Raw genomic sequence first — 27,921 nt, 5'->3', positions numbered from 1 at the left:
TTAGTGTAGCGTGCTTCATAAGTTTGTTTGACTTAAGTATTTCACCGAACACTTTTATGCATTTTCATCTAGAAGTTTGTTTGACATAAGCATTTCATCGAACACCTTCATGCATTTTCATATAGACATTTCATCGAACACCTTTATGCATTTTCATCTAACATTTTCGTTTCTCACTGTTTTGAATTCATTGTTTTCAATGCTGTAACATGTTTCAATTCATTGTTTAGTCCTTCTTTTGGTTCCATTACATGATTTTCATCCTTTTAATACATTTTTACTTTGCAATCCACTCTTGCCTTTGTTTTTTTAGTTCTTTCATTGCCGTACCTTTTTGTTCATTTTTTCAGTCCAGTTTTTTTGTACTTTTCTTCATATTTCATTTGCATTTGTAGTTTCAATATTCATTTGCATTTCTTTGTTTTAATATTCTCCCAACTCATGCATTTCATTCATGATTAAAGCCACACATGTCTACTTGAGATAGATTTCCTTTTATTGTTATCTTGGTTGATCACTACATTAGGGGAAAATAGGAGTTTTCTTAATGCGACTAGAAGTTTAGCATACAATATAACATATATTTTTTATAAATAAAAGATTTTTTTCAAATTCAATTATGTCATATGTAGATTGAAGGAAATTGTAGTAATGAATCATGTGATAAATGGGAGAAATTCACGAGATCATTTTTTACAATCGAATGACCCAAAATTCTTCCAAAGGCAAAGACAATTGTGTTTGTTGTAGAGGCAAAACTATATTCTGGGCCTCTGAATTCTTAAAAAGAACTTACTATCAATTACTAATAGACTAGTTATGTGCTTAATGTTTATTTCATTGTTCTGTTCATTATGATTTTATTTTATTTTGTCATTTTTAGACAAATTTTGATACTTGGATCATGTATAAATGAAGATTAATATTGCTTCAAGAGACGTGAAAATCTTTTGCAAACTAAAACATTGAGTAAATATCATTTTAAGACATCCCTAAGAAAGATCAGTACAACTTGTCATTATAAATGAAAACATAACATTGGCAAAAGCATATTAAATGTATTTCTAAATAATAATAATATGTACTTCACCAGAGAAATGACAGCACTCACGTTTTTACATGACATTTCGAATCGAATAAGTACGAAAAAACAAATCAACGGGAATTGTGGGAATTGTATAGTCAATGAAATAGATCAAATACGAAAGAATTGAAAAATTAATTAAAAACTATCGTCAATTCAGTAATACAATTTTTTTCTCTCACTATTATTGAATTTCAAAGATGCAAAAGATAAATAAAAATTATAATAAAATAAATGGAAATAAACAAAGATGAGCATAACAAATAATTTATTAAAATAAGTCTATATTTAAATATTATAGTAGTCAACAATAATTTATTTTCGGTTTAATCATTCATTAAGTCCCTATTTTCGCATGGAATCTCAATTTCGTCCCTTTCTTTTTGAAAATCTCAATTGGGTCCCAAATTTATGAAAATTACAACAATTGGGTCCTTTCCGTTAAATTATCTTTAACGGTGTTAGTATGTGTTTCACATGGCACTCTGAGTCAGTTTCTTAACTGACGTGGCTGATCGAGCAAGTGGAGAGACTTGAGTTTCGACCGTGGTTTCACGAGAGTGGAGCTCGGCGATTCGTTTGCGTACCTGAGAGTGGAGCTCGGCGATTTCGTGGCGTACATTGCATCCGGCAACATCCTTCTGGAGTACGTGGTGGGCGGCGCCGCCGTGGCACGCTCCTGGACCTCCTATTTCGCCACTCTCTGCAACCAAGACCCCGACAAGTTCCTCATCCATGCCCACCACCTCTCTGCCGACTACAGCAACCTCGACCCCATCGCCGTCGCCGTCCTCTTCATCATTGGCCTCTTCGCCGTCTCCAGCACCAAGGGCTCCTCCCGCTTCAACTACCTCGCCTCCATCCTCCACCTCCTCGTCCTCCTCTTCATCATCGTCGCCGGTCTCACCAAAGCCAACGCCGCTAACTACTCCTCCTTTCTTCCCTTCGGATCCCGCGGCATCTTCCAGGTAAAGAAAACTTAGATCATTTGCATGATTCAAAACCAGTTCTGGTGGTGGCTTGTTCCAAGGTGGAAGGCACAACGACATCCCCCAAGTCGGAGGGAAGACATATCTCACAGAAAAAGAAGAGGGGAGCAGCACCACCGGCTCTAAATCAATGATATAGTCACACTTCCAAAACTGTATAATTTGCTTCTATGTTTGTGTGTCCCTGTCTCCGGCCACAACTTTCCGGTGGCGTCTACTACTCGGTCTCCGATCTTTTCCGTGCTTTCCAAAGCCCCTCCTGACAACCTTTTCTGATGATGTTTCATGCACACGTTGCAATGGAGGACTGAGAGCAAATGCCACCGGAGCAGCCAGACGTTCCAATATATCCCTATGGTATTTCTGTAACCAACAAAAACAAATCATCAGTGACAATAAAGTTGACTTCATTATCAACATGTTTTCCTGAGTAATTATCAAACTATCCTTTTATTGAAAAAACACACGAACTTATCATTCATAATATAATTTGTAATTAGAAAACAATTCTTTCACGGTAAACACAATACATGTTGAGTAAAAAGTTTATAACTTGATAGTGTGAAGCGAGCTTATCCAATCATGTATGATAAATGTACTGATTTAACAATAATTACTTTAATAATTGTATTTATTAAAAAGTTTGTTCGCAGAGAGTTAAAAAAATAAAATATATTGTTACAGATCAATCATGTTGTTCTGTAAGAAGCCTCTGATCTGAGATTGTTTTATACAAACGAAATAAAATCTTTACCTGAACTACAAAGTTGCGTCTTTCACAATCCAAGAACATGAAAAGATGAAAATCCACCCTGGACAAAAGTTTGTCCCTGACAGTTGAGAAACTAATCTGGTCTCTTGAAGTGAACCGGTCAACTTCGTTGAACCAAAGACAAGTAAAAAGGTTGCTGATGGGAACATGCTCTCTTACAATTACACATCCTTCAGGAACATCTGCAATTTAGCCATCAGGGTTGAGAAATGAAGCAGAAGCAGAAGTAGAGGCATGTCATCCAACTGGGAAACGAAGTTTAGCTTACCACTTATAAGAGGAAGTTTGGCCTCTGTATATGGAGTCAGTCCCTCATTCTTGTAAAACTCAATCTGAAAGTCTATAGAGGCACTATCATACTTTCCAGCAGCTTTATTTGCCTCGGCCTCAGCAAATACATCGAAGCGTCTATAATGTTTAGATATTGCAAAAGTTGCATTCTTCCTCCACAAAAACCTAAACAAGGATTACTGCATTCTGTCGGTGACCCTGTGTTTGATGCAGAGGTTTTCAGAGGTTGACGAGAAAGTTGCTTTCTCTGTGGCGTTTGAAGCGGTAGGGATGAGTTGGGCGAAGTACATAGTTGCATTTGGGGCGTTGAAAGGAATGACAAGCGTTCTCCTTGTTGGTGCTGTGGGACAAGCCAGGTATCTCACTCACATTGCTAGAACGCAGTTGCCACGTCAGTTAAGAAACTGACTCAGAGTGCCATGTGAAACACATACTAACACCGTTAGAGATAATTTAACGGAAAGGACCCAATTGTTGCAATTTTCATAAATTTGGGACCTAATTGAGATTTTCAAAAAGAAAGGGACGAAATTGAGATTCCATGCGAAAATAGGGACTTAATGAATGATTAAACCTTTATTTTCCAAGTCAAATAATACTTTGCGTTATTCCTCAACCTATCAAAATAATTTAATCTGCGCACGACTGGTTAAATACAATAATTGAAAGATAATGATATTTTAACAAGTTTTGACAACATTTTGACACGTGACACGTGTCAAAATGTGAGTGGTCCACGTGGATTTTTTTAAAAATGGAAATGACATGAAAAGAGAACTGGGGGAAATTTTTGAAAGTGAAAAGATTCATTTTCTCTCTTCAGAATTTGAATCTAAGGCAAGGTCAGAGAAAGAACCCAAACTTAGAGAGAGAAAGCGAACCCTAGAGTGAGTCCCTCCCTCCTACGCAGCCAACTCGCCTTTTCCAAGAAATGTGTAGGTGCAAGCGTGGTCCGTCAGAGTTTCGCGTGACGAAGTGGTGTCTGTTCCGGTGACTGACAACGTTAGAAGCTTTGATTGGAACCGCCACCGACAAAGACACGTTTTAAGCTCCGTCGTTTACGTTTACTCACCTACTCAATCATCGTGGTTCGTTTTTCTTAGAGCTTTATTAATATCTCTGTCATCTATATTAAACTACAAAAACATGCACATATCACGTCCATTGCATCTGGTATTGACTTATATTGTTATTTCATTTACTCTGTTATAGAGTTGAAACATAAAATTGTAAGTCATTAACAGTAGAATTTAACGACCTTGTGTGCATTTCAATATGCAATAACCTTTTAATTGCCAAAGTTCCAAAGTCAAGTCTTGAGTTTTTTTATTATAAATGGCATCACTGTATTAAAACAAAAAATGAGATATATAAATGACAAATATTATTAAAAGAAAATGAGAAAAAAAATGAAAAACATTGGGGTCAAACCAAACCCATGAAAAAAAATACAAGATTAAAGTTGAGATATATGAATTAATTTTAAATTTTTTCAAAACTTTGCTTTATTTTACATTCTTTATAGAGCCTGGTAAGTAATTTAGTCAAATTGACCTATCTGCAACATATAAACATTAGTTTAATATGAACCTGGCGTTAGCACATTGGCAGGAGAATTCACAAGCTCCCTTCCAAAAATGATTCCAGAAGAAACATCTGCTGCAAACTTAAGTTTCTTCTCCAATTTAGGCCTAGATCCAAGCCCAATAATATCCACTAATCTAAGTGCCGATTTCTTAGACCCAAACTTGTACCTGTTATCTTCAAAAGTTTCTACCATAGTCCTTGCCACACAACATAAATCAATCTTATTTCAAAATAAGGTAACCTTTCAATTAAGGTATAGACTCTATTTAGATAAACTTGCACCTATAAGAACACAAAATAAAAAAGCAAAACAAACAAAGCTTCTTGTGTTAACTAGATTCAAGGAAAGAATCTGTTTCAAAGGTACTCAGATAAAAAAATACCAAAGGTATTCGTACTTTCATATGCAACTAAATCATTATGAAACAAAGTTGCCACTAACTTTCTTAGCAAGCAAAACAGGACAATAGTAGCTGTCAATCAAGAAATTGAATGTTGGCCATAGTTGCAAATATATAATATGAATAATGAATAGGAATAAAGGTTTATGTTCACATGAAAAAAAAATGAAAGTAGAGAGCAGGGGAGGGAAAAAAATTCTCAAAATATGCACAGTTTCCTATTTTACCCACTGTGCAGGTTTTAAATGAAATATGACGTGTCACCGTGTCAAATAAGTGACACGTAGGCGCAACCTATTACTACTCTAAATTCTAACAAAAGAAGTAAAGAAATGTTCTTGGGTTGATAGTTGATGGGACGGAACCCATAATATTAAATGGGAAAAGGAAGAGAAAGGTACTATATTTAATTTCCGGAAGGCATACATAACCAGCGCAGTTCTGTGTCCTGGCGTCTAGAGGCGCGTCTCCACACCATACCACTCCTCTCTCTATATATGTTTCTCTCGCATTCGCGATTCTCGCACCTTCCAATTCCATGGCTTCCTCAACTTCGATTCCCGCATCCGGTACGTTCTCCTTCTCCTTCTCCGAACATTCGTTAAATTCACTCTTCTTTTAATTTCAATCAATCATCAATTATTCTCTTTCTTGCAGAGGCTGTGCAGGTTCTTCTCTCCATGCTCGCCGATGGCTCTTCCTCCGTCAGAGAGGCCTCCATGTCCTCTCAAGAACATTGCCGCACTGTAATCACTTCTTTTTTTCGTTGGTTTCTTCAATTTCGCTTCCTATGTCATCCTCACAATTCTTTGCGTCTTTCTCAGGAATCCTCTTCTTGTTCTTGATTGCTGTGCCGTCGTGTCGCGTGGTGGACGTCGGGTGCGTTTTCACTCCTTCTAACCCTCATAAAGATACCAAGAACGCAGCTTTGTTCCATGAACTTGACACATATCAAAGAAAATGTTTATGGCTAGGCCTATGGTGTCCGAACATGTTATTTGACTCATGTGAGAAATCAGATGATTACTGCTATATTTAATTTTTCCGGAAGAGAGGACTACTATATTTAATTTTTCCGAAAGGCATGACATAACCAGCGCAGCATTGTCTGTGTCCTGCCGTCTAGAGGTACGTCTCCACACCATACCACTCCTCTCTCTATATATGTTGCTCTCGCATTCGCGATTCTCGCACCTTCCAATTCCATGGCTTCCTCAACTTCGATTCCCGCATCCGGTACGTTCTCCTTCTCCGAACATTCGTTAAATTCACTCTTCTTTTAATCTCAATCAATCATCAATTAATCTCTTTCTGGCAGAGGCTGTGCATGTTCTTCTCTCCATGCTCGCCGATGGCTCTTCCTCCGTCAGAGAGGCCTCCATGTCCTCTCTCAAGAACATTGCCGCACTGTAATCACTTCCTTTTTTCGTTGCGTTTCTTCAATTTCGCTTCCTATTTCATCCTCACAATTCTTTGTGTCTTTCTCAGGAATCCTCTTTGTGCTCTTGACTGCTGTGCCGTCCTGTCACGTGGTGGACGTCAGGTGCATTTTTACTCTATCTTTCTCTCTCTATCTTGTTTTACATTCGATGCTTAGGTTTTACTCGATTATTCCTTTCTTTAATTTATTTTAATTCTCTTTTCTGGTCTTTCAGCGGTTCGGGAACATGGCTGGAGTTTTCCAAGTGATGGCATTCGGCGTTCGGTCTCTTGACACAAGAGACGTGGATTCTGCTTTCATGGCGTAGCTGGCTAAGATTGCTACCGCTGAGCTTATATCCCCTAAGGTGCTTTGTTTTCTGTTTTCTTGCAGAAGTGAGTAGCTAGCTGCAGTAGTGATAGTAAGAGAGGTAAGGAAGCTGAAGGTGACCATGACAATGTTTATTTTAATTTGATACATGATTTCCAAAATTAAAAGCTTGTCTTATTTTTGGGGGATTGGATGTTAACCTGGTTGACATAATATTTTTTGATAGATAAGCATCATTCTTGGGTGTTCATCTTATAAATGGTTGATCAAATAGTGATTCAAGGTTTGAAATGTGGCTGTCCCTACCCCCTCTTATTGTCCATATGGACAAATAACTTGGTGGAAATTGAATGGTTTCAAATTATCAATGAGAGAAGATTTGAATCAAGGCTTTCAAAATCGAAATTCACTTTACTAGAGCACAAAAAAGAGGCAGCTTACATGCTGGACCAGTTGATAGAAGGTTTTTACCATCACAGTTTGGGTAACACCAATTAGCAAACCTTCTAACCCTCATATAGATAACAAGAAGGCAGCTTTGTTCCGTGATCTTGACACAGATTAATAATCCTTGAACAGTGTGGCATATGTGTCCCAATTGCAAACATTCTGTATCTGCATACTGTTGCTAGATTTTGATTTATCTGCCTGACACGGAATATGGATGTTATATGTGATGCTGCAGTGGCCATGATCAGTTTAAGATCCAGACAAGAGAGTGGAGGATTAGAAGGTTTGATAATTGGTGTTCCCTTAACATTCGATTGATTTGTTTTACTGTCCTCTGCACTAAGAGAGGTAAGGAAGCTGAAGGTGACCATGACTATGTTTATTTTAATTTGAAAGATGATTTCCTTACACAAAAGCTTGCCTTATTTTTGGGGATTGGATGTTAAGCTGGTTGACATAATATTTTTTGATACATAAGCATCATTACTTGGTGTTCATCTAATAGATGGTTGAACAAATAGTGATTCAAGGTTTGAAATGTGGCTGTCCCTCCCCCCTCTCATTGTCCGTATAGACAAATAATTTTATGGAAATTGAATGGTTTCAAATTATCCATGTGGGAAGATTTGGATGAAGGCTTTCAAAATCGAAATTCACTTTACTAGTGCACAAAAAAATGCAGCTTACATGCTGGACCTGTTGATAAAAGGTTTTTACCTTCATAGTTTTGGTAACACCAATTAGCAAACCTTCTAACCCTCATAGAGATAACAAGAAGGCAGCTTTGTTCCATGATCATGACACAGATTAATAATCCGTGAACAGTGTGGCATATGTGTCCCAATTGCAAACATTCTGTATCTGCATACTGTTGCTAGATTTTGATTTATCTGCCTGACATGGAATATGGATGTTATATGTGATGCTGCAGTGGCCATGATCAGTTTAAGATCCAGACAAGAGAGTGGAGGATTAGAAGGTTTGATAATTGGTGTTCCCTTAACATTCGATTGATTTGTTTTACTGTCCTCTGCACTAAGAGAGGTAAGGAAGCTGAAGGTGACCATGACTATGTTTATTTTAATTTGAAAGATGATTTCCTTACACAAAAGCTTGCCTTATTTTTGGGGATTGGATGTTAAGCAGGTTGACATAATATTTTTTGATACATAAGCATCATTACTTGGTGTTCATCTAATAGATGGTTGAACAAATAGTGATTCAAGGTTTGAAATGTGGCTGTCCCTACCCCTCTCATTGTCCGTATAGACAAATAATTTGGTGGAAATTGAATGGTTTCAAATTATCCATGTGGGAAGATTGGATGAAGGCTTTCAAAATCGAAATTCACTTTACTAGTGCACAAAAAAAAGGCAGCTTACATGCTGGACCTGTTGATAAAAGGTTTTTACCTTCATAGTTTTGGTAACACCAATTAGCAAACCTTCTAACCTTCATAGAGATAACAAGAAGGCAGCTTTGTTCCATGATCATGACACAGATTAATAATTCGTGAACAGTGTGACATATGTGTCGCAATTGCAAACATTCTATATCTGCCTACTTTTGCTAGAATTTAATTTATATGACTGACACGTAATATGGATGTTATCTGTGATGCTGCATTGACCATGATCAGATTAAGATCCAGACATAGGAGTTGAGGATTAGAAGGTTTGATAATTGGTGTTCCCTTAACATTCGATTGATTTGTTTTACTGTCCTCTGCACTAAGAAAGGTAAGGAAGCTGAAGGTGACCATGACTATGTTTACTTTAATTTGAAAGATTATTTTCTAAAATAAAAGCTTGTCTTATTTTTGGGGGATTGGATGGTAAGCTGGTTGACATAATATTTTTTGATAGATAAGCATCATTCCTGGGTGTTCATCTAATAGATGGTTAAACAAATAGTGATTCAAGGTTTGAAATGTGGCTGTCCCTCCCAACTCTCATTGTCCATATGGACAAATAATTTGGTGGAAATTGAATGGTTTCAAATTATAAATGAGAGAAGATTTGGATAAAGGCTTTCAAAATCGAAATTCACTTTCCTAGAGCACAAAAAAAATGTCACTTACACACTCAACCTGTTGATAGAAGGTTTTTACCTTCACAGTTTTGGTAACACCGATTAGCAAACCTTCTAACCCTCATAGAAATAACAAGAAAACCTTGTTCCATGAAGTTGACACAGATTAATAATCCTTGAACAGTGTGGCGTATGTGTCCCAAATGCAAAAATTCTATATCTGCATACTGTTGCTAGAATTTAATTTATTTGACTGGCATGTAATATGGATGTTATCTGTGATGCCGCATTGGCCATGATCAGATTAAGATCCAGACAAGAGAGTTGAGGATTAGAAGGTTTGATAATTGGTGTTCCCTTAACATTCGATTTATTTATTTTACTGTCCTTTTGACTAAGAGAGGTAAGGAAGTTGAAGGTGACCATGACTATGTTTATTTTAATTTGAATGATGATTTCCTACACAAAAGCTTGCCCTATTTTTGGGGATTGGATGTTAAGCTGGTTGACATAATATTTTTTGATACATAAGCATCATTCCTTGGTGTTCATCTAATAGATGATTGAACAAAGAGTGATTCAAGGTTTGAAATGTGGCTGTCCCTCCCCCCTCTCATTTTCCGTATAGACAAATAATTTGGTGGAAATTGAATGGTTTCAAATTATCCATGTGGGAAGATTTGGAGGAAGGCCTTCAAAATCGAAATTCACTTTGCTAGAGCACAAAAAAAAGGCAGCTTACATGCTAAACCTATTGATAAAAGGTTTTTACCTTCACAGTTTTGGTAACACTAATTAGCAAACCTTCGAACCCTCATAGAGATAACAAGAAGGCAGCTTTGTTCCATGATCATGACACAGATTAATAATCCGTGAACAGTGTGGCATATGTGTCCCAATTGCAAACATTCTATATCTGCCTACTTTTGCTAGAATTTAATTTATATGACTGACACGTAATATGGATGTTATCTGTGATGCGGCATTGACCATGATCAGATTAAGATCCAGACATAGGAGTTGAGGATTAGAAGGTTTGATAATTGGTGTTCCCTTAACATTCGATTGATTTGTTTTACTGTCCTCTGCACTAAGAAAGATAAGGAAGCTGAAGGTGACCATGACTATGTTTATTTTAATTTGAAAGATTATTTTCTAAAATAAAAGCTTGTCTTATTTTTGGGGGATTGGATGGTAAGCTGGTTGACATAATATTTTTTGATAGATAAGCATCATTCCTGGGTGTTCATCTAATAGATGGTTAAACAAATAGTGATTCAAGGATTGAAATGTGACTGTCCCTCCCAACTCTCATTGTCCATATGGACAAATAATTTGGTGGAAATTGAATGGTTTCAAATTATCCATGTGGGAAGATTTGGATGAAGGCTTTCAAAATCGAAATTCACTTTACTAGTGCACAAGAAAAGGCAGCTTACATGCTGGACGTGTTGATAAAAGGTTTTTACCTTCATAATTTTGGTAACACCAATTAGCAAACCTTCTAACCGTATTAGAGATAACAAGATGGCAGCTTTGTTCCATGAACTTGACACAGATTAATAATCCTTGAACAATGTGACATATGTGTCCCTATTGCAAACATTCTATATCTGCCTACTTTTGCTAGAATTTAATTTATCTGACTGGCATGTAATATGGATGTTATCTGTGATGCCGCATTGGCCATGATCAGATTAAGATCCAGACAAGAGAGTTGAGGAGTAGAAGGTTTGATAATTGGTGTTCCGTTAACATTCTATTGATTTGTTTTACTGTCCTCTGCACTAAGAGAGGTAAGGAAGCCGAAGGTGACCATGACTATTTTTATTTTAATTTGAAAGATGATTTCCTAATATAAAAGCTTGTCTTATTTTTTGGGATTGGATGTTAAGCTTGTTGACATAATATTTTTTGATAGATAAGCATCATTCTGGGTGTTCATCTAATAGATGGTTGAACAAATAGTGCTTCAATGTTTGAAATGTGGCTGTCCCTCCCCCCTCTTATTGTCCGTAAGGACAAATGCTTTGGTGGAAATTGAATGGTTTCAAATTATCCATGTGGGAAGATTTGGATGAAGGCTTTCAAAATCAAAATTCACTTTACTAGTGCACAAAAAAAAGGCAGCTTACATGCTGGGCCTGTTGATAAAAGGTTTTTACCTTCATAGTTTTGGTAACACCAATTAGCATACCTTCTAACCGTATTAGAGATAACAAGATGGCAGCTTTGTTCCTTGAACTTGACACAGATTAATAATCCTTAACAGTGTGACATATGTGTCCCTATTGCAGACATTCTATATCTGCCTACTTTTGGTAGAATTTAATTTATCTGACTGGCATGTAATATGATGTTATCTGTGATGCTGCATTGGCCATGATCAGTTTAAGATCCAGACAAGAGAGTTGAGGATTAGAAGGTTTGATAATTGGTGTTGCCTTAACATTTGATTTATTTATTTTACTGTCCTTTGCACTAAGAGAGGTAAGGAAGTTGAAGGTGACCATGACTATGTTTATTTTAATTTGAAAGATGATTTCCTAAAATAAAAGCTTTTATTATATTTTGGGTATTGGATGTTAAGCTGGTTGACATAATATATTTTTGATAGATAAGCACCATTCCCGGGTCTTCATTTAATGGATGGTTGAAAAAAATAGGGATTCAAGTTTTGAAATTTAGTTGTCCCTCCCCCCTTTCATTTTCCACTAGGACAAATAATTTGCTTGAAATTGAATGGTTTCATTTTTTCCAGGAGGGAAGATATGGATGAAGCTTGTCAAAATTGAAATTCACATTAGTAGAGGACAAGAAAAAAAAGGGAGGTTACATGCTGGACCGATTGATGGAAGGTTTTTACCTTCACAATTTGGGTAACACTAGTTACTATTCCTTCTAACCCTCATAAAGATACCAAGAACGCAGCTTTGTTCCATGAACTTGACACAAATTAATAATGCTTGATAATTGTGGCATATGTCTCCCAATTGCAAACACTATATCTGCCTAATTTTGCTAGAAATTAATTTATCTGATTGGCACGGAATATGGATGTTATCTTTGATGCTGCATTGGCCATGGTCAATATAAGATCCAGACAAGAGTGTTGAGGATTAGAAGGGTTGATAATTGGTGTTAGGTTCACATTTGATTGATTTGTTTTATTGTGTGATTTTATTTTGTTAGATGATTTAATAGATGATAAGGAAGCTTAAGGTGACCGTGACTATGTTGATTTTAATTTGAATGATGATTTCCTAAAAATAATAGCTTGTCTGATTTTTTTGGGATTTGATGTTAAGCTTGTTGACATAATGTTTTTTGAGAGATAAGCATAATTCCTGGGTCTTCATTTAATAGATGGTTGAACAAAAAGTGATTCAAGGTTTGAAATGAAGTTTTCCCTCCCCCAATTTATTTTCCACATGGACAAATAATTTGCTGGAAATTGAATGGTTTCAAATTTGCCAGGAGAGAAGATTTGGATGAAGGTTGTCAAAATTGAAATTCACTTTACTAGGGGACTCGAAAAAAAAGGCATCACATGCTGGACCTGTTGATGATTTTAGACACACTGATGCCAGCTGTGGTCACATGATTTAAGTAAGTCAGTGCATAAGCTGGAGTTTGGTCAATATGATCACTATGAACTTCAAAATATATAGTTGGAACTAACAAAATTAAGGAATAAGGAGAGCTAATTTATTCTTTGTCTATGTTTATATCATTCTTATATTGTTGGTTGGTACTGAAGGTATTAAAGAACTTTTCTATCAAAGAAAATGTTTATGGCTAGGCCTATGGTGTCCGAACTTGTTATTTGAGTCATGTGAGAAATCAGATGATTACTACTAGAATTCAGAAGTTAACGAGGAAGGAGCTAAAGAGAAGTTGTAAGTTGTATGATGGTTTGAGTTGTGGATTTTGATTAATTTGGCAAGGTTTGTTGGAATTGTTGTAGTTTTAGACCATTTGATTTTTAAAGGACATGTGCATCTTTTGGTTTCTGGAATTTTAAAGAGACATTGGCCAAAGAAAAACATTTTAAGATAAATTGGTGTTATTAGTAGGCTAACATTTTGAATGGATGCTAAAATTGGAGATTTCTATTAGCATGGGCGTGAAAATCTTGGCTACCTGGTTTTGGAGCATGCCAATTTTGGTGATTTTATTTTCTTTGTACGTTTTTGTAAAGTTCACTCTAGGTTTAGTTGGTAATGTGTTATATTATGGCTGATACATTATTGAAATATTTTTAAATTGTTTTAAAATATAAATTTTTAAAATTCATGATCCTTTTGTGTTGAACTTTCATTTTTTTATGGTAGGCGAACGGGGGAGGATGATTTTTGGCTAACATTGCTCAAAGATGTTATTGTTACTGGTAATCTGATCCAGTTAACTCATAATTTATAATTTTTTTCAGCATTTAAGTGTTGGTGTCAAGCGTCTTGGCAATATAGTATAGACTTTCCTTCACATTTTCCTCAAGATGCTGATGTAATGTGAGATCAATATACAGTCTTCTTGTTTATTTTCTGATTCAACACATCTTGTTCCCTTTATTTCTTATCTGCAAGTGAGAAATATCTCTAATTCTTTATGTAGTGCAGGTCATTTCTAATTTCAGCTTTTGAGCTTTTGTTGAGAGTTTGGGCAGCTTCAAGAGACCTTAAGGTCACTACTATTTTTTTTTACTTTTGTTCTTGCATTCTGCTCCTTACAGGAGTCTTTATAATTTTCTGGATCCTTTTTTGCTGATACATATATAAAAGTTAATTTTGTGAACATGTTCTGTTTGTGTGGTTGATGAACATAGATGAGTATTTTAGTGTATAATTTATGACTTTTTTACTTGATTGTTTTTTATCTTTTTCTTATTTAAACTTATTTCGTTTTAGGTTCGTGTGGCATCTGTAGAAGCACTGGGGCAGATGGTAGGTCTCATAACACGAGCACAGTTAAAGACTTCCCTACCCAGGCTTATCCCTACAATATTGGACTTGTAAGTATGGTCTTTAAAGCATTTTATATTTTAGTTATGTATTGTTCATATTTAATTCGTTTTCTTTTCTATTTAATGTGTGATATCTCCCTATATTAAAATATGAAGACACTTAAAATATCAACTAGTACTATCAGATGGATTCACATTCATATCTATATATGTCAGGTATAAAAAAGATCAAGATATAGCTTTTTTGTGTACATGCAGTCTCCACAATCTGCTAAATGCCTCTTTGTTGTCCGAAAGTGGTCCTTCTATGCTTGATTTTGAGGTATGAATACTATAATGTTCTTGTTTAAAACGTTTCATGGTATGTTAGAAATTTGTATTTAATTTGTTTCATATTTAATTTTTACCTTTCCTTTTTTATTTTGTAGTAGAATGGGGAAAGAAAATAAATTTAGGGTTTCATTGTTTATAGGGAAAAAATTTAGGGTTTTACTCGAGTTTCTGATATAACACTGTAAAAGCTTTTGAACCGAAAGAAATGTTATTAATTTTTTTTAATGTTTTTCATTGAGATTTAGGGTATTTTGAATGATTGAAAAATCGTATGAATAACACTCCTCTCTCTATTTTATTTAAAAATATCATATAAATCAGCACTTTCAAAAACAAAAACTTAAAAGTAAATAATATATTCTAACATTTCTTTTTGACATGTAATTATAAATTTTCACAAATAATAAATTTATTGACTTACATGGTTGGGGAAAAAAACATGTATCCTGAGTTTCTTGGTTTACTTTAAAGAAAGTTAGTTATAAAGAGAACTTTTGAGTAAATAAGTGTTGAAAATTCAAATTCATTATTATTTAATTACAAATTGTTATCTATAATAAGTTTTAGATTTATAAAAGTTGTTTTAAATTGATATTAACAATAACTTTTGATTGGTTTTGAGTATAAATATTTTTGTCATAATTATTTAAAATTGATTAAAATAAAGATGTTATAAACATTATTATTAATTGTAATTAATTATAACATAGGTTGTTGTGCTGTTAAAAGACAGTTTCCAATCATTTTAGCTGTTAGAAAATTTTGTTTTTCGGGGGAAGAGGAGGAGTGCATCTTAAATTCTAACAAAAGAAGTAAAGAAATGTTCTTGTGTTGATAGTTGATGGGACGGAACCCATAATATTGAATGGGAAAAGGAAGAGAGGAGTACTATATTTAATTTCCGGAAGGCCTGACATAACCAGCGCAGCATTTTCTGTGTCCTGCCGTCTAGAGGTACGTCTCCACACCATACCACTCCTCTCTCTATATATGTTGCTCTCGCATTCGCGATTCTCGCACCTTCAATTCCATGGCTTCCTCAACTTCGATTCCCGCATCCGGTACGTTCTCCTTCTCCGAACATTCGTTAAATTCACTCTTCTTTTAATCTCAATCAATCATCAATTAATCTCTTTCTGGCAGAGGCTGTGCATGTTCTTCTCTCCATGCTCGCCGATGGCTCTTCCTCCGTCAGAGAGGCCTCCATGTCCTCTCTCAAGAACATTGCCGCACTGTAATCACTTCTTTTTTTCGTTGCGTTTCTTCAATTTCGCTTCCTATTTCATCCTCACAATTCTTTGCGTCTTTCTCAGGAATCCTCTTTGTGTTCTTGATTGATGTGCCGTCCTGTCGCGTGGTGGACGTCAGGTGCATTTTTACTCTATCTTTCTCTCTCTATCTTGTTTTAGATTCGATGCTTAGGTTTTACTCAATTATTCCTTTCTTTAATTTATTTTAATTCTCTTTTCTGGTCTTTCAGCGGTTCGGGAACATGGCTGGAGTTTTCCAAGTGATGGCATTTGGCGTTCGGTCTCTTGACACAAGAGACGTGTATTATGCTTTCATAGCGAAGCTAGCTAAGATTGCTACCGCTGAGCTTATATCCCCTAAGGTGCTTTGTTTTCTGTTTTCTTGCAGAAGTGCGTAGCTGGCTGCAGTAGTGATAGTAAGAGAGGTAAGGAAGCTTAAGGTGACCATGACTATGTTTATTTTAATTTGAAAGATTATTTTCTCAAATAAAAGCTTGTCTTATTTTTGGGGGATTGGATGGTAAGCTGGTTGACATAATATATTTTGATAGATAAGCATCATTCCTGGGTGTTCATCTAATAGATGGTTAAATAAATAGTGATTCAAGGTTTGAAATGTGGCTGTCCCTCCCAACTCTCATTGTCCATATGGACAAATAATTTGGTGGAAATTGAATGGTTTCAAATTATAAATGAGAGAAGATTTGGATAAAGGCTTTCAAAATCGAAGTTCACTATGCTAGAGCACAAAAAAAAAGTCAGCTTACACACTCGACCTGATGATAGAAGGTTTTTACCTTCACAGTTTTGGTAACACCAATTAGCAAACCTTCTAACCCTCATATAGATAACAAGAAGGCAGCTTTGTTCCGTGATCTTGACACAGATTAATAATCCTTGAACAGTGTGGCATATGTGTCCCAATTGCAAACATTCTGTATCTGCATACTGTTGCTAGATTTTGATTTATCTGCCTGACACGGAATATGGATGTTATCTGTGGTGCTGCAGTGGCCATGATCAGTTTAAGATCCAGACAAGAGAGTGGAGGATTAGAAGGTTTGATAATTGGTGTTCCCTTAACATTCGATTGATTTGTTTTACTGTCCTCTGCACTAAGAGAGGTAAGGAAGCTGAAGGTGACCATGACTATGTTTATTTTAATTTGAAAGATGATTTCTTTACACAAAAGCTTGCCTTATTTTTGGGGATTGGATGTTAAGCTGGTTGACATAATATTTTTTGATACATAAGCATCATTACTTGGTGTTCATCTAATAGATGGTTGAACAAATAGTGATTCAAGGTTTGAAATGTGGCTGTCCCTCCCCCCTCTCATTGTCCGTATAGACAAATAATTTGGTGGAAATTGAATGGTTTCAAATTATCCATGTGGGAAGATTTGGATGAAGGCTTTCAAAATCGAAATTCACTTTGCTAGAGCACAAAAAAAAGGCAGCTTACATGCTGGACCTATTGATAAAAGGTTTTTACCTTCACAGTTTTGGTAACACCAATTGGCAAACCTTCTAACCCTCATAGAGATAACAAGAAGGCAGCTTTGTTCCATGATCATGACACAGATTAATAATCCGTGAACAGTGTGGCATGTGTCCCAATTGCAAACATTCTATATCTGCCTACTTTTGCTAGAATTTAATTTATCTGACTGGCACGTAATATGGATGTTATCTGTGATGCTGCATTGACCATGATCAGATTAAGATCCAGACATAGGAGTTCAGGATTACAAGGTTTGATAATTGGTGTTCCCTTAACATTCGATTGATTTGTTTTACTGTCCTCTGCACTAAGAAAGGTAAGGAAGCTGAAGGTGACCATGACTATGTTTATTTTAATTTGAAAGATTATTTTCTAAAATAAAAGCTTGTCTTATTTTTGGGGGATTGGATGGTAAGCTGGTTGACATAATATATTTTGATAGATAAGCATCATTCCTGGGTGTTCATCTAATAGATGGTTAAACAAATAGTGATTCAAGGTTTGAAATGTGGCTGTCCCTCCCAACTCTCATTGTCCATATGGACAAATAATTTGGTGGAAATTGAATGGTTTCAAATTATAAATGAGAGAAGATTTGGATAAAGGCTTTCAAAATCGAAATTCACTATGCTAGAGCACAAAAAAAAAGTCAGCTTACAGACTCGACCTGTTGATAGAAGGTTTTTACCTTCACAGTTTTGGTAACACCAATTAGCAAACCTTCTAACCCTCATATAGATAACAAGAAGGCAGCTTTGTTCCGTGATCTTGACACAGATTAATAATCCTTGAACAGTGTGGCATATGTGTCCCAATTGTAGACATTCTGTATCTGCATACTGTTGCTAGATTTTGATTTATCTGCCTGACACGGAATATGTATGTTATCTGTGGTGCTGCAGTGGCCATGATCAGTTTAAGATCCAGACAAGAGAGTGGAGGATTAGAAGGTTTCATAATTGGTGTTCCCTTAACATTCGATTGATTTGTTTTACTGTCCTCTGCACTAAGAGAGGTAAGGAAGCTGAAGGTGACCATGACTATGTTTATTTTAATTTGAAAGATGATTTGTTAAACGAAAAGCATGTCTTATTTATGGGGGATTGGATGTTAAGCTGGTTGACATAATATTTTTTTTTCGATAAGCATCATTCCTGGGTGTTCATCTAATAGATGGTTGAACAAATAGTGATTCAAGGTTTGAAATGTGGCTGTCCCACCCCCTCTCATTGTCCATATGGACAAATAATTTGGTGGAAATTTAATAGTTTCAAATTATCAAAGAGAGAAGATTTGAATTAAGGCTTTCAAAATCGAAATTCACTTTCCAGAGGGGAAAAAAAAGGCAGCTTACATGTTGGACCTGTTGATAGAAGATTTTTACCATCACAGTTTGGGTAACACCAATTAGCAATCCTTCTAACCGACATAGAGATAACAAGAAGGCAACTTTGTTCATTGATCTTGACGGATTAATAATCCTTGAACAGTGTGGCATGTGTCTCAATTGCCAACACTATATCTGCCTACTTTTTCTAGAATTTAATTTTTCTGACTGGCACGTAATGTGGATGTTATCTGTGACGCTGCATTGGCCTTGATCAGTTCAAGATCCAGACAAGAGAGTTTAGGATTAGAAGGTTTGATAATTGGTGTTCCCTTGACATTCAATTGATTTGTTTTACTGTCGTCTGCACTTAGAGAGGTAAGCAAGCTGAAGGTGACCATGACTATGTTTATTTTAATTTGAAAGATGATTTCCTAAAATAAAAGCTTGTCTTATTTTTGGGGATTGGATGTTAAGCTGGTTGGCATAATATTTTTTGATAGATAAGCATCATTCCTGGTGTTCATCTAATAGATGGGTTAACAAATAGTGATTCAAGGTTCGAAATGTGGCTGTCCCTCCCCCCTTTCGTTGTCCATATGGACAAATAATTTGGTTTAAATTGAATGGTTTCAAATTATCATTGACAGAAGATTTGGATGAAGGCTTTCAAAATCGAAATTCACTTTACTAGAGCACAAAAGAAAAGGTGGCTTACTTGCTGGACCTGTCGATACAAGGTTTTTACCTTCACAGTTTGGGTAACACCAATTAGCAAACCTTTTAACCCTCATAGAGATAACAAGAAGACACCCTTGTTCCATGAACTTGACACAGATTAATAATCTTTCAGCAGTGTGGCATATGTGTTCCAATTGCAAACATTCTATATCTGCCTAGTTTTGCTGGAATTTAATTTATATTACTGGCACGTAATATGGATGTTATCTGTGATGCTGCATTGGCCTTGGTCAGTTTAAGATCCTGGCAAGAAAGTTGAGGATTAGAAGGTTTGATAATTGGTGTTCCCTTAACATTCGATTGATTTGTTTTACTGTCGTCTGCAGTAAGAGAGGTAAGGAAGCTGAAGGTGACAATGACTGTTTATTTTAATTTGAAAGATGATTTCCTATAATAAAAGCTTGTCTTATTTTTGGGGATTTGATGTTAAGCTGGTTTACATAATATTTTTTGATAGATAAGCATCATTCCTGGGTGTTCATCCAATAGATGGTTGAACAAATAGTGATTCAAGGTTTGAAATGTGGCTGTCCCTCCCCCCTCTCATTGTCGATATGGACAAATAATTTGGTGGAAATTTAATGGTTTCAAATTATCAAAGAGAGAAGATTTGAATTAAGGCGTAAAAAATCGAAATTCACTTTCCTAGAGCAGAAAAAAAAGGCAGCTTTAATGTTGGACCTGTTGATAGAAGGTTTTTACCATCACAGTTTGGGTAACACCAATTAGCAAACTTTCTAACCCTTATAGAGATAACAAGAAGGTAGCTGTGTTCTGTGATCTTGACAGATTAATAATCCTTGAACAGTGTGGCATGTGTCTCAATTCCTAACATTCTATATCTTCCTACTTTTGCTAGAATTTAATTTTTCTGACTGGCACGTAATATGGATGTTATCTGTGATGCTGCATTGGCCATGATCAGTCCAAGATCCAGACAAGAGTGTTTAGGATTAGAAGGTTTGATAATTGGTGTTCCCTTGACATTCAATTGATTTATTTTACTGTCCTCTGCACTAAGAGAGGTAAGGAAGCTGAAGATGACCATGACTATGTTTATTTTAATTTGAAAGATGATTTTCTAAAATAAAAGCTTGTCTTATTTTTGGGGATTGGATGTTAAGCTGGTTGACATAATATTTTTTAATAGATAACCATCATTCCTGGGTGTTCATCTAATAGATGGGTTAACAAATAGTGATTCAAGGTTTGAAATGTGGCTGTCCCTCCCCCCTCTCATTGTCCATATGGACAAATAATTTTGTTGAAATTGAATGGTTTCAAATTATCAATGAGAGAAGATTTGGATGATGGCTTTCAAAATCGAAATTCACTTTACTAGTGCACAAAAAAAAAGGTGGCTTCCATGTTGGACCAGTTGATAGAAGGTTTTTACCATCACAGTTTGCGTAACACCAATTAACAAACCTTCTAACCCTCGTAGAGAAAACAAGAAGGCAGCTTTTTCCAGTGATCTTGACACATTAATAATCCTTGAACAGTGTGTCATATGTGTCCCAATTGCAAATATTCTATATTTTCCTACTTTTGCTAAAATTTAATTTATCTGATTGGCACGTAATATGGATGTTATCTATAATGCTGCATTGGCCATGATTAGTTTAAGATCCAGACAAGAGAGTTGAGGATTAGAAGGTTTGATAATTGGTGTTCCCTTAGCATTCGATTGATTTGTTTTACTGTCCTCTGCACTAAGAGGTAAGGAAGGTGAAGATGACCATGACTATGTTTATTTTAATTTGAAAGATGATTTCCTAAAATAAAAGTTTGTCTTATTTTTAGGGGATTGGATGGTAAGCTGGTTGACATAATATTTTTCGTTAGATAAGCATCACTCCAGGGTGTTCATGTAATTGTGTGGTTGATGAACATAGATGAGTATTTTAGTGTATAATTTATGACTTTTTTACTTGATTGTTTTTGATCTTTTTCTTATTTAAACTTATTTCGTTTTAGGTTCGTGTGGCATCTGTAGAAGCACTGGGGCAGATGGTAGGTCTCATAACACGAGCACAGTTAAAGACTGCCCTACCAAGGCTTATCCCTACAATATTGGACTTGTAAGTATGGTCTTTAAAGCATTTTATATTTTAGTTATGTATTGTTCATATTCAATTCGTTTTCTTTTGTATTTAATGTGTGATTTCTCACTAGATTAAAATATGAAGACAATTAAAATATCAACTAGTATTATCAGATGGATTCACATTCATATCTTCTTATGTCAAGTATAAAAAAGATCAAGATATAGCTTTTTTGGCTACATGCAATCTCCACAATCTGCTAAATGCCTCTTTGTTGTCCGAAAGTGGTCCTCCTATGCTTGATTTTGAGGTATGAATACTATAATGTTCTTGTTTAAAACGTTTCATGGTATGTTAGAATTTTTTATCATACTTCTGGTTATGTGGTAATTTTCAATCAAACCTTAAAAATTTGTATTTAATTTGTTTCATATCGTTAATTTGTATTTAATTAAAGGTTTTAAATTTGGTTGTCCCTTCCCCCTCTCATTGTCCAAACGGACAAATAATTTGGTGGAAATTGAATGGTTTCATATTATTAATGAGAGCAGATTTGAATGAAGGCTTTCAAAATCAAACATGCTGGACCTGTTGATAGAAGGTTTTTACCATCACAGTTTGGGTAACACCAATTAACAAACCTTCTAACCCTCATAGAGATAACAAGAAGGCAACTTTGTTTCGTGATCTTGACACAATAATAATCCTTGAACAGTGTGGCATCTGTGTCCCAATTGCAAACATTCTATATCTGCGTACTTTTGCTAAACTTTAATTTATCTGACTGGCACGTACTATGGATGTTATCTGTGATGCTGCATTGGCCATGATCAGTTTAAGATCCAGACAAGACAGTTGAAGATTAGAAGGTTTGATAATTGGTGTTCCCTTAACATTCGATTGATTTGTTTTACTATGCTCTGCAGTAAGAGAGGTAACGAAGCTGAAGGTGACCATGACTATGTTTATTTTAATTTCAAAGATGGTTTCCTAAAATAAAAGCTTGTCTTATTTTTGGGGTTTGGTTGTTAAGCTGGTTGACATAATATTTTTTTATAGATAAGCATCATTCCTGGGTGTTCATCTAATAGATGGTTGAACAAATAGTGATTCAAGGTTTGAAATGTGGCTTTCCCTCCCCCTTTGATTGTCCATATGGACAAATAATTTGGTGGAAATTGAATGGTTTCAAATTATCAATGAGAGAAGATTTGGATGAAGGCTTTCACAATCGAAATTCACTTTACTAGAGCATAAAAAATGGCAGCTTACATGCTGGACCTGTTGATAGAAGGTTTTTACCTTCAATGTTTGGGTAACACCAATTAGCAAACCTTCTAACCCTCATAAACATAACAAGAAGGCAGCTTTGTTCCATGAACTTGACACAGATTAATAATCCTCGAATAGTGTGGCATGTGTCCCAATTGCAAACATTCTATATTTGCCTACTTTTGCTAAAATTTAATTTATCTGACTGGCACGTAATATGGATATTATCTGTGATGCTGCATTGGCCATGATCAGTTTAAGATCCAGACAAGAGAGTTGAGGATTAGAAGGTTTGATAATTGGTGTTGCCTTAAGATTCGATTGATTTGTTTTACTGTCCTTTGCAGTAAGAGAGGTAAGGAAGCCTAAGGTGACCATGACTATGTTTATGTTAATTTGAAAGATGATTTCCTAAAATAAAAGCTTTTCTGATATTTTGGGGATTGGATGATAAGCTGGTTGACATAATATTTTTTGATAGAAAAGCACCATTCCCGGGTCTTCATCTAATAGATGGTTGAAAAAATAGTGATTCAAGGTTTGAAATGTAGTTGTCCCTCCCCCCTTTCATTTTCCACTTGGACAAATAATTTGCTTGAAATTGAATGGTTTCATGTTTGCCATGAGGGAAGATGTGGATGAAGCTTGTCAAAATTGAAATTCACATTACTAGAGAACAAGAAAAAAAAGGCAGGGTACATGCTGGATGTGACATCCCAAAATATAGTAACCACATCATATAATTTAGGAGTCAACATTCTCAATAAAGAGAACAGTTAGAGTATGACTTGCAATTAAATACGGAATTACAGTCATCCAAAATATAATACAGAGTTTTAAACTTAGACATTTTAGAGTATTTAATCTCCAAAGGTTTAAATATCTAAATCCTAAGTAGACTGTGCAGCAGCATCATTCTCCTCCAGCTCTTGCTCCAAGGAAACCTCCTCGACAACATCTGCTCCCATCCAAGTGGATGATCATCGCAAAGAAAAACATACAAAAGCAGCACACAACACAGAAGCACGGGTGAGCTAGATATAAAAAGCATGTTATACATATAGTACAATTAATTGATGTCATCATGCTAAATCACATATAAAAAACAACTAACAACATACCCTTTAAAAACATGACTCAAACACTCACACGACTCATCCGGATTTGTATAATTATCGAACTATTGGTCGTCTTTGCACTTGCGTAGTTCAGCTGACACTCCCCAACACTATGCAAGGTAAATCCCCCAATCTAAACTCTAAGACTATAGACGAGGACCTCCCTCTACTCTCACCACTTACACTGCTCTCCTCTATCTGAGTATGAACAGTGCTTCGAGTGTAGGGATAGACATACCAGTTCAAAGTTCCATACAGTTATACAGAACAACATCAACACCCCACACAACCACTTTCAGTCATCTCACCCTGAGATGTCCAATTCATACTCATATACATCATTATAGTTCACAACCACATTATTTCCAACCACTCATACCTCATACATAATGTACATGAAAATCTGTTAAGCAAACAATATTAATCATACATTCATACACTTTCCACATAAATCTCATCATACTATGCATTCCAAACATCCCACATACAAGACAATCTGTTAAGCAAACAACATTAATCAATCCAATACACATTACCAGACAATAACAGTCCCAAGAGAACCACTAAACAACTCATAACCCCGTAACTCATACTTAGACAAAGAAAATGGCTTTGAAACCATCACCAACAGTTCCGGAAGGGTTCAAAACCTCCAAAACGACTTAAGAAACGTCCAAAACGGACATCCGGAACCCCAAAAACTATCAAAAACAAAGACAAAGCCACTTTTTGCAAACACCTCGCGCCCGGGCGCCACAGGAGGGGCGCTGGGCGCGACTTTTTCCGAGACTCTCGCGCCTGGGCGCCCCCGGAGGGCGCTGGGCGCGAACCAGATGTCGTCCAGCCCCATACCAGTTGACAGCAACCATTTTACACCTGTTTTGATCAGTTTGATGACTCTAACAAGTCACAAATGACTTACCTAAGATATCCCAACAACCCAAATGTACTCAAAATCCTTACTTCCCAAAATCACTACCTCACTTCCTCTCAAAGTGACCCAAGACTCTATCAGCTTGTTCAAAACAGTGTATACTTTCCTTACCTTCCACTTGATCACCCCCTCCAACAGAATACATACATCAACATACCAATCTCAAATATCATCTCAGCCCAACCACATCCACAATCACAAATTTCCAGCATACAATTCATGCAGCAAATATCAAAATACAATTTCAACCCATAGAAAAGGATCTAGCTCCCCTTACCTCGGAGTTGAACTACCAAGCTCACAGGAACGCTCCTTTATAGTGTCTCACACCACGAAAATTCCACCACACCCGGTCGGAACGGAGAAAACGTTCGGTAGAAATGAAGCTCCCTACGCCGCGAACGCTTGAGCAGTGCCTATCTCGAATTCTTACGGTTTAGAGTGTTGGAAATCTAGAGAGAAGGCAGAGAGAGCTTTAGGGCACAAGAGTTTAGAGAGAGAAAAGAAATGAGGTTCAAGGAAGAGAATGGGTTCTGAAGAGCCCCTCCTAAGGTCAAGTTGGCCTTAGTCTGATGGGCCTGACTGCCCCACATAAGGCCCAAAGGCCCTTTGTTAAATTTACAGGCCCTCACACTGGACCGGTTGATGGAAGGTTTTTACCTTCATAAAGATACCAAGAATGCAGCTTTGTTCCATGAACTTGACACAAATTAATAATGCTTGATTATGTCTCCCAATTGCAAACACTATATCTGCCTAATTTTGCTAGACCATTTGATTTTTAAAGGACATGTGCATCTTGTGGTTTCTGGAATTTTAAAGAGACCTTGGCCAAAAAAAACATTTTAAGATAAATTGGTGTTATTAGTAGGCTAACATTTTGAATGATGGTAAAATTGGAGATTTCTATCAGCATGGACGTGAAAATCTTGGCTACCTGGTTTTGGAGCATGCCAATTTTGGTGATTTTATTTTCTTTGTACGTTTTTTTAAAGTTCACTCTAGGTTTAGTTGGCAATACCTGCTATTGGTAGTTGAGGTAGTGAGAAACACCGAGAGAGGGAGTGGTGGTATATCAGAGAGGAGATGTTAGAATTGGGAGACAAAGATGAAAAGGGAAAGTAGGATTTTGGAGTAAGGGAAGAAATCGAAAAAGGTACGAAGAGATACTTTGATTTGAATGTTTAATTGCTTGGATGATAGCACTATGATCGTTTCTTCTATGTTCTTGGTTGTACTTGGGATTGGAATGATAGTTTGTTTTAAGAAAAAAAGATTTTTGAGGAGATAATGAATATTACAAGAATTGTAGTTGGGTATTAGTATTTGAGATTATTATGACCTGGAAGAATGGTTTCATGTTTTGTGGTGTTATAAATTAGATTACATGTATGAACTGGGAAATATAAATTTAACAATAACGAGTAATGATGAATAAGAATTTACTTTATATAGCTTCAAGATGATGTTTTATGGGCAGTGCCAAGGCTGAAAAATAGTTAAAGCTTTCAACAGAATAAGAAGCATTTCATACTTAAAAATAGTTAAAGCTTTCTAAAGGATGAAAAAGCATCCACACTGTCACACACAATGTTATTGAAATTTGTACTAAATATTTCGGTTTGAAGGTGGAATTGATCATAGTCTAATGTCAATGTTTAGAATATTGATCATAGTCTAGTGTTTGGGGACGCGCTTGTAGATAATGGCAACAACAATTATTTGTCAACTATAGCTGGAGCTGATGCTCCTCCTTATGGCATTGACTACCTAACAGGAAGAGCCACCGGTCGTTTCTCTAATGGCTTGAACATTCCTGACTTCATTAGTGCTATTTTTAAACTTCTTTTTCTTAATTATTACTTCAATATCTAGTATGTGAATCTTTTTATAGAAACAAGTTCAGGATGTACTAAGATAAGAGTGGTGGTGTTGATAGTGCATAAATTATAAAAGTTAAAACATGGTTAAGTGTAACTTTTATTAGACTTGTAGATGTGGTAAAAATTGACTAATAACCATTGTATAACTATTGGGTGTTTTGAGTTATGAAATGAGTAAAAGGAAGCAAGAGGATGGGCTGCTTAAATTTATGTTCGATGCTTTTAAGTTCTGCAGAGATAATAATTGAGCTATATTTGGAAATTGGAAGTATATATGTTGTGTTGTTTCAATTGATTCTGGTTCATGTGTTTTGATTCCTGTTGATAGCTTGTATGGCCATCTAAATTTAATAATATTGCCATGTTTTGATTCCTGTTGTTAACTTGTTTTGACAACTTTCACTGATAGTGTCAGTATTTGCAGGTGCTTCCAATTGATAGTTAGTTCGTGTATCACTACAAGTTGTTACCAACAAGCCTTCGATACGTTCCATTGATGACATCCTTAGCAAATTCATTCCACCGGTTGACAACAACGAAAAACTTGTAGACAGTGGATCAAACAAGAACATTAAATGTTGAAAAATTTTAGGACTTTCATAATTTCTTATTTTGTATTTCAGATTTATCTTTATTGTCAGTGGAATATTGTCTGTCTTTACATGCATGTGTTTTGTAGTCAAATTTATAAAGTACTAAAGTTAGTTTCATGGTTCAGTTGCTATATTAAGTGGTTATGTAATGTGTGTTATGTTCTAAGTTTTATATCATGTTGTTTTTATATAAAAAAAACTTGACAATATGATGCAGTAACTAGTTATACCTTGAGCAATATGTGGTTATGATTTAAACTAGTTCTGTACAATTGACGAAATCATTAATAAAAAATAAGTGATCATCCAATCTTGCACTTGAATAAGACTTAAATCATATCACAACAAAGTAGAATAATTAAAGCAATTAATTATGTGCATCTTGCAAAAAGGAAACACAAATTACACAAGTGTGGGTCAAAAATTGATTTCATAAGTTTTGGTACAGTAACTAGTTATGTCTTAAGTCCTATGTGGTTATTCCAAAGCTAGTTATGTACGAATAAAAAAATGCTTAACAATATAAAAGATCATATTACTTTTGGTGTAGTAAGTGGTTATCCAATCAAGAGTATGTGTTGAATGAAAGTCGTTAAGTTCAATA

General features: G+C 35.7%; 1 protein-coding gene and 1 pseudogene across 17 annotated transcripts; one reads left to right on the top strand and one right to left on the bottom strand.

The window, feature by feature from the left end:
• Window positions 1-2,212: 2,212 nt before the first annotated feature.
• On the bottom strand, window positions 2,213-4,916 carry LOC148204023 (putative hexosyltransferase MUCI70; annotated as a pseudogene).
• Window positions 4,917-5,431: 515 nt separating this feature from the next.
• On the top strand, window positions 5,432-27,489 carry LOC148204022 (protein SHOOT GRAVITROPISM 6-like). Of its 17 annotated transcripts, none has more exons than XM_088106845.1 (19): window positions 5,434-5,693; window positions 5,782-5,870; window positions 5,949-6,360; window positions 6,443-6,533; window positions 6,613-6,667; window positions 6,780-6,911; window positions 12,117-12,234; window positions 12,833-12,964; window positions 13,116-13,254; window positions 13,788-13,866; window positions 13,975-14,038; window positions 14,263-14,366; window positions 14,535-14,640; window positions 15,490-15,712; window positions 15,795-15,885; window positions 15,965-16,019; window positions 16,132-16,326; window positions 16,913-21,827; window positions 27,149-27,489. In XM_088106845.1, exons 9-14 carry the CDS (start codon window positions 13,203-13,205, stop codon window positions 15,508-15,510), a joined length of 426 nt encoding a protein of 141 aa, XP_087962971.1. In that variant the 5' UTR covers window positions 5,434-5,693; window positions 5,782-5,870; window positions 5,949-6,360; window positions 6,443-6,533; window positions 6,613-6,667; window positions 6,780-6,911; window positions 12,117-12,234; window positions 12,833-12,964; window positions 13,116-13,202; the 3' UTR covers window positions 15,511-15,712; window positions 15,795-15,885; window positions 15,965-16,019; window positions 16,132-16,326; window positions 16,913-21,827; window positions 27,149-27,489. The 17 variants fall into 17 exon arrangements, with proteins under 17 accessions (XP_087962976.1, XP_087962971.1, XP_087962975.1 ...); XM_088106849.1 differs by having other exon boundaries at window positions 12,833-13,254; window positions 21,450-21,553; window positions 21,648-21,827; XM_088106847.1 differs by having other exon boundaries at window positions 12,833-13,254; window positions 16,913-18,419; window positions 21,450-21,827.
• The last annotated feature ends 432 nt before the right edge of the window (window positions 27,490-27,921 follow it).

Source organism: Vigna umbellata, chromosome 2 (genome assembly GCF_029865625.1).
Source record: "Vigna umbellata cultivar VRB3 chromosome 2, Vumbellata_1.0, whole genome shotgun sequence".
Lineage (NCBI taxonomy): Eukaryota > Viridiplantae > Streptophyta > Magnoliopsida > Fabales > Fabaceae > Vigna > Vigna umbellata.
This window is presented reverse-complemented; position numbering and strand designations above follow the sequence as displayed.